The sequence below is a fragment of the Lolium perenne genome, chromosome 2 (assembly GCF_019359855.2).
Source record: "Lolium perenne isolate Kyuss_39 chromosome 2, Kyuss_2.0, whole genome shotgun sequence".
In the NCBI taxonomy this organism is placed as follows: Eukaryota; Viridiplantae; Streptophyta; class Magnoliopsida; order Poales; family Poaceae; genus Lolium; species Lolium perenne.
The window spans coordinates 227,772,556-227,779,264 of record NC_067245.2 but is presented as its reverse complement, the minus strand read 5'-3'; the positions used below and the strand labels follow the sequence as shown (position 1 = coordinate 227,779,264).

Below are 6,709 nucleotides of genomic sequence, written 5' to 3'. Positions count from 1 at the left end.
TTCGCTGTTTATTTTTCGGCGTTGTGGAGTTCACATCTTTATGCTTGTGTATGTGGATGATATAGTCATTGCTGGATCCTCACCAGGTGCTGTTGATGTTCTGGTTCGTTCTCTGTCATCCAGCTTCCCTATTAAGGATTTTGGTGCACTTAAATATTTCCTTGGATTGGAGGCATCTTACAATTCATGGGGTATGTCATTGACTCAGGGGAAGTATGCTCTTGATCTCCTGCATCGAGTCAATATGGAGAATTGTAAGGCTACTCCTACACCGCTTGTTCCATCGGAGAGATTGTCGAGGGATGAAGGAACACCTCTTGGTAGGGACGATTCTTTCAGATATCGCAGTGTTGTTTGTGCATTGTAGTACTTGACACTTACACGTCCCGACATCTCTTTTGCAGTTAACAAGGTGTGTTAGTTCCTTTCGCAGCCCACTGATGTGCACTGGGAGGCAGTGAAGCATATACTACGGTATGTTAAAGGGACAATACAGACTGGCTTGCAAATACGCAAGTCTCCACTGGCTGGCATTAGTATATTTACAGATGCAGACTGGGCAGGTGATGTTGATTGATAGACGCTAAACCAGCGGATTTGTTGTGTTTGTCGGTCCGAATCTCATCTCTTGGAGTTCGAAGAAACAGCCGGCAGTCTCTAGATCAAGCACCGAAGCTGAGTATAAAGCTTTGGCTAATGGCGCTGCTGAAGCCAAATGGGTAGACTCGCTACTCAAGGAACTTGGTGTGACTAAGCAGCGGACACCTATATTATGGTGTAATAATCTTGGGGCAACGTATCTGACCGCGAATCCAGTCTTCCACGCTTGAACAAAGCACATTGAGATCGATTTCCATTTTGTGCGGGAACGAGTAGCTGCAGGTGAACTGGATGTCAGATTTATTTCCACTAACGATCAGGTGGCTGATGTATTTACTAAACCAGCTACACGACTCATGCTAAATAGATTTAAGTCCAAACTAAACCTTGTATAGTGGTTAAGATTGAGGGGGTATGTTAGAGTTGTATTTGGGCTCTAGCTGTACGTATTGTATGAGTCGTACTATACACGTATTGTAACCTGATCATGCATATATAAAGTGAGACCGTGAGGGCTTAGACCCCACGAAACCCCAATCATATTCTCAAACTCCGCGTACAGTGAAGTTATCATGATAGGTCCCGTTCCTCTAATCTTGGAAATTAGCTTGTAGCGGGTTGCTAACTCAAGGATTAGTTGGAGAGGGTCTATGTCGAGGACAAAAAGGAGTGATGAGAGGGGGTGTCCTTGTCTAAGACCACGTCCATGCTTGATTGGGAGACCGGGCACTCCGTTAAGGAGAACTCTTGAAAAAGAGGTGCATGCGGTGATCAATTCCCAAAATTTCGGCGGAAAGCCCCGCCTCTTGAGAAGTTTGACAATGAATTCCCATCTCACAGAGTCGAACTATTTGTGGATGTCAAGGTTGAAGAGGAGAGTTGGGATTTTGCTCTTCTGAAGCCGTCTTGCAAGGCTACAGATGTACAATTATCATGGATGCTTCTCGTCTTTATGACTGCATTTTATGCGTTGCAAACATGCTCGTTCATAAGAGGAACGAGGCGGGTGGCGACCATCTTCACAATGATTTTGGAAATAACATGAATCAGGCTAATGGGCGTATATTCAGATATCTCCTCGGCCTTTCCTTTTCCAGCAAGATGGATGACAATGTTGGCTGAATTTAGCCATTGTAAGTGAGCCACATGATGATAGATTGTTGAATTGGTGGATGTCCTTCATGATGTCCTCGTTTATTCCCCCCCCCCCCCCCAACATTTCTTGAGAAAAGCACCAATGAAGCCATCGGGGCTGGGTGCTTTGTCGAGGAACATTTGAAAAATAGCACCATGCACTTCCTCCTCCAAGAAGGGGCATCAATCCTCTCCCTGTCAATATTTGGGAACTATAGACTTTCTCAATTGAAATCCTTTTTCCTTGATGGTTCCCTTCCCATAACAGAAGAGAAGTGATCAAGAATGATCCTCTCCATTTTCTCATGCCCGGTTACCCAACCACCATTTTTCTTTAGCCGGTGTATGCGGTTTTTCCTTCTCCGCACATTCACCCTTAAGTGAAAGGACTTAGTATTTGTGTCACCTTCTTTGATGCTCATTATCCTAGCACTTTTTTCTTCCTAGCATGCGCAATGATTTCAAGACTAATCACCCTCCTTTTTAGTGAAGCTCTAAAATCTCTTTCATCCACGAAGAGCATATGGGTTTCTTGGGCAATGTCAAGTTGAAGGATGACAAGAAGGGCAGCGTGCAGGTGCACTCTCGTGTTGGAGAAGAAGCCACTGATCCATTTAGAAAGGCACGTAGCCATTTACAACTTGTGGAATAGATTTGGATATGGCTCTTCATGTCCCGTAGGCGAAAGGCAAGTTCCAAGCTTGAGGCACAATTTCCTCGAATTGTGGGATGCTCGTCCAAAAGTTCTCGAATTTGAAACTCCTTGGTTTCTTGGCCCACTATCATCGGCAAGGAGGAGGGGGCAATGGTTGGATAGGGTGGAAGAAAGCGCATTGAGGACGTGGGAGTCGAAGTGGATGTCCCACTCGGACTTACACAAGGAGTCAAGCTTGCACATAGTGGGGTTTCCCGGTCATTTGTCCAAGTGAAACGTCTATTTTGGAGGTGTATCTCTTTGAGTTCGCAATTTTGAAGGGTTGCTCGGAACCTATTCAACCGGCTGCGGTTAATGTTTCTTTTGTTCTTGTCGTTGAAGTCACCTAGAGCAACACATTTCTCTCCCGTGATGGTTTTTTGCGCAAGTCATCCTTCCGGTTATAAGCGGTTGGACCGTACACACAGTTGTGATTTTGAAAGTGGTTCTTGTGTGGTGAATGAGGATCGTGGCTGAGAGGCTAGTATCGGCTACGTGGGGTAGCATCATTTTCTTGTCAGCAGTATCGGCTATTTGGCCAGACTTTGCTCGACATAATTCTTGGGTTGTTTTATGCTGATCAGTTGACTAGAACCTTGAGTACAAATCTTGTCACTGCGTTGGGCTATCTGGACAGTGTTTGATCGACAAATCCGGACGTCGCCGACCGTTCAAAGCTAGAAGGAGAACTTGTAGACCATATCGTGCTTGTACACCTGGCCGGGCCTCACCGTGATCGACGGGAATTCAGGGTGATTCACGGCGTCGGGGTACGCCTGCGTCTCCAGACAAAATCCGCTGTACTGCCTGTACACCTTGCCGCCCTTCCCCTTGGTGTCGTTCAGTCCGTTGGCGGTGTAGAACTGCATCGCTGGCTGGTTGGCCGAAAGCTCCAACCCACGGCCGGACGCGCCATCCCGCACCGCCGCCACCTTCCGCATGCCGGCCCCGTCGATCACGTAGTTGATGTCGTACCCGTGGACGCCCGGCTTGCCGCCGCTAACCTGCCGGATGCGCGCGCCGATGGGCGTCGGCGTCCGGAAGTCGTAGTTGGTACCGGCGACCGGGTCGACGCGGCCGGACGACGGGAGGAGCTCCTCGTCCATGGGGGTGTACCGCGATGCGAAGAGCTGGAGCGTGTGGCCCAGCACGTCGCCGCTGCCCTGCCCGCCCAGGTTCAGGTACACGTGCTGCAGGAAGTTCACCGGCGTGGCTTTGTTAAGCGCCGTCGCGTTCGTGCGAATGCTCAGGGCGTACGGGCTCGACAGCTGGTACGTCGCGTACACGTCCAAATCTCCAGGAAATCCTGCATAATTGTCAGTTTCAATCACGATTGTTGATTCGCACTGCATCCTAGAAACCTTCGAATAAAATGACGGCACAACACTGTATTTTCACACCTTGCTCTCCATCGAAGCTGCGGTAGTATAGCGTGATGTACGGGGAGTTGCCGCCGGCAACATACTCCTTCACTGTCCATATGACTTTGCTGAATCCCCTGTGACCACCTACAGCAGGGGACACATCTAACTTATCACAGGACTCTCCCATCACAGCAACCCTCGAATGGAAGCAAATTGCAATGCATACCATGGATCGAGTTCCTGCCGTCGTTGATGTAGGTGTGGTATACTTTGCCGTCCAGGACGAATCGACCCCTGGCCAATCGTTGCGCCACGCGCCCGGTGAGCGGCCCGAAGTAAGAGGTATCGTTCTGGTAGGCAACAGCAAATTTTCAGAGAAAATGCAGTACTGTAGCATTTTTGTGAAAACGACTTGGAATGAGTTTCCCAAACGACTTGTTATTTGGATGTATCTCCAATTAACCGGATTATCTTGTGAGGCTTGTGGTTGTGGAAGTAGCGGAACTGTACCCTTACTCCTTACGATCTTGGATTTCTCAGTCAGATTCCATGGTGTTAGTGTTATATATGTACCCACCGCATGAATTATTATGTGATGTTCGTCCTACCATTACACATTAGAAAAAAAAATCAAAGTAGGCTGTTGTTTCAGAAAATCGAGTTGGGTGTCGCTATATTAGCTCAAAGCTTTACACCTTGTTGACAAACCTTTTTTTCTCAAGTTCTGGTTTCTCTTTGTCATCGTGAGTAAGATGCGAAAAAAGAAATTGAGTAAACTTAGACACTAGATAAGTTGAAAGAAGAAAGAAAACCAGACTATCATTTTTTTCTAATAGTAATCTATGTATAAAACCATATCATAAATTTACATGTATACTATTGTAAAAAAGATAAATGGTATGAAACATGTTATTGATGGGCATTAAGAGATCTTTACCACATACTCGGCGAGGGTGTCTTTACCCAGGACAACATCGGCCAAGTTCCCTACAAAAATAACTTACGCAAATCAAGCCTCAAACACAACACAAAACCAAGTTCAGAACAAATGACATAGGCTATTTACATGAAAATGTTACATTTGGATACCCTAGCCACAATGTTATTTTGCGTAAGTTATTTAAATAGATGGCCTTTTAGGAAGTGTACATTCAAGCTTCGTTAGTTTCTATTACTAGTAGCACTAAATGACCACAGCGAAATCCATGGTTGATCCTGGGAAAACATTTTCATATTTTTCTTCTAGCATGTGCCTAATGATGAAATATACATATTAGAACCATGTAAAATTTAGAGGATCATCTATTCAATAATGAAATATATATAATTGCGAAATCTATCCCATTTCAATTTATCATATAAATAATCTGTTGAGCTTATTTGCCATTTATTAAGGTAGTATATGTATATGTGATAGAACACAATAGGCATGTTGTATGCTCATCGGATAAGCGCATGTATGTGATTTTGTTCTATTACATAAGTATTTATGGACGGCACCAACACAGAAAGTTGATGTTACTCGATTAGTATAATACCCAGGCTTCATGATTTGTTGAGTATCAAAACATAGCCTGATCATCAATTCATCATACCTTTGGAATCAGGGAGGACGATCGACATGATAGTGGCGCCCCAGTTGGTCATCTTGACGGAGAAATCTCCTTTTTTCAGAACGTAGACACCAACCATCTTCCTCGCATCGGCGCCGCTGGCCAACAAAGAGGCCACAAGGCACAAGAGGGCGAGAAACACCGGAGCCCTCGCCATTGGGTTAGCTTTTGTTTCCCTCTGAAAGGGCAGGAAGAAGATGACGGCTCAGAAAATGCTGGTACTGATGAACTGAGTGAGGCTGTGCCACCTCCGACCTGAACGGGTGGGCAGTTTATCAACTTGTAATACTATAAGTGGACAACACCGAGTCAGTGAAGCGATCTGGACTAATTCTAGGATCTACATGCTCGGCTGCTGGCTTCCAGAACCTGAAGAAAAAGATGCATGGCTGGTTATCGGTTGAAGGTTATCAAAATGGAAAGACTTGTGGCAGTTTTACTCGACTTTGTCTTTTCGGATGCTTGACGTGCACGATGCCAATCTTCCAAAAACATCTGCCGGGATCTGGGATCTCAGTATCTCACACTGCCGTTTTGGATAATAAAGCTGAGAGAAGAAGAAGGCACGCAACAGAGAGGAATTAAGACGGCGTGCTCAAGTTGTCACACACAGTTCTAATTACAGACAAGGCAGATGCGGTTAGCCCACCAAATCCGACGAGTGGGCGTGTCGTTATGTCTTTATTCATGTACATTCCCCATTCCATAATTCGTCCCGTCCTTTTACTTTCAATTTTAACTAGTATACAATCACAACAAAAAATAGTGTGGGTTAACAATAATTGAAGAATTAAAATAAAAAGGGAGAAAACTTTCTATCTTTTCGGTCAGAAATTAAACGTTAACGAACCACCAACATGAAACTGTGAACATGATTTTGCAGAGTAGAAACATAAACTTTCTCGCGCAAATAAAAATGGAACAACATTTTCAGGAGAACACTATCATTATAAAAAATCGTGATCTTAATCTTTGTAACTTACTCCAGCCCTGGCTTTGCCCCCTCGTCCCATCCCGCCATGGCTCTTTGGTAGGTGTTGCAGGTGCTTCGTTTATGGGCATATTGTAGCTGTTTGTAGAGACCCTCTTCCGTGCTCCCATAGTTCGGAGAATGGCCACCGTGCGCGCGAATGCCGCAATCCATTACGTCCTCTCGGCTCGCTAGCATGCCTTGGCATGCAATTTGTGTCCCGCCTCGACACCGAGAATTGTCATGCTCCTATTTCATGTGTGAGTACGATGGGAACTGCGCACCCTCCATGGCGCTTCATTTTGGGTCTTGGGCTTCGGTCGTTTCTAGATCG

General features: G+C 45.6%; 1 protein-coding gene across 1 annotated transcript; it reads right to left on the bottom strand.

The window, feature by feature from the left end:
* Window positions 1–2,910: 2,910 nt before the first annotated feature.
* LOC127335105 (uncharacterized) lies at window positions 2,911–5,899 on the bottom strand. The gene is made up of 5 exons (XM_051361696.2): window positions 5,388–5,899; window positions 4,730–4,779; window positions 4,019–4,142; window positions 3,829–3,936; window positions 2,911–3,734 (listed from the first exon to the last, which is right to left on the bottom strand). Exons 1-5 carry the CDS (start codon window positions 5,560–5,562, stop codon window positions 3,106–3,108), a joined length of 1,086 nt encoding a protein of 361 aa, XP_051217656.1. The 5' UTR covers window positions 5,563–5,899; the 3' UTR covers window positions 2,911–3,105.
* Window positions 5,900–6,709: the final 810 nt, after the last annotated feature.

Coding starts and splice junctions, on each gene's coding strand:
- LOC127335105 (XM_051361696.2), bottom strand. CDS start 5,562: ATGGCGAGGGCTCCGGTGTTTCTCGCCCTCTTGTGCCTTGTGGCCTCT. Junction 4,780..5,387: donor CGTCCTCCCTGATTCCAAAG/GTATGATGAATT, acceptor TTATTTTTGTAG/GGAACTTGGCCGATGTTGTC. Junction 3,937..4,018: donor CGGCAGGAACTCGATCCATG/GTATGCATTGCA, acceptor CCCCTGCTGTAG/GTGGTCACAGGGGATTCAGC.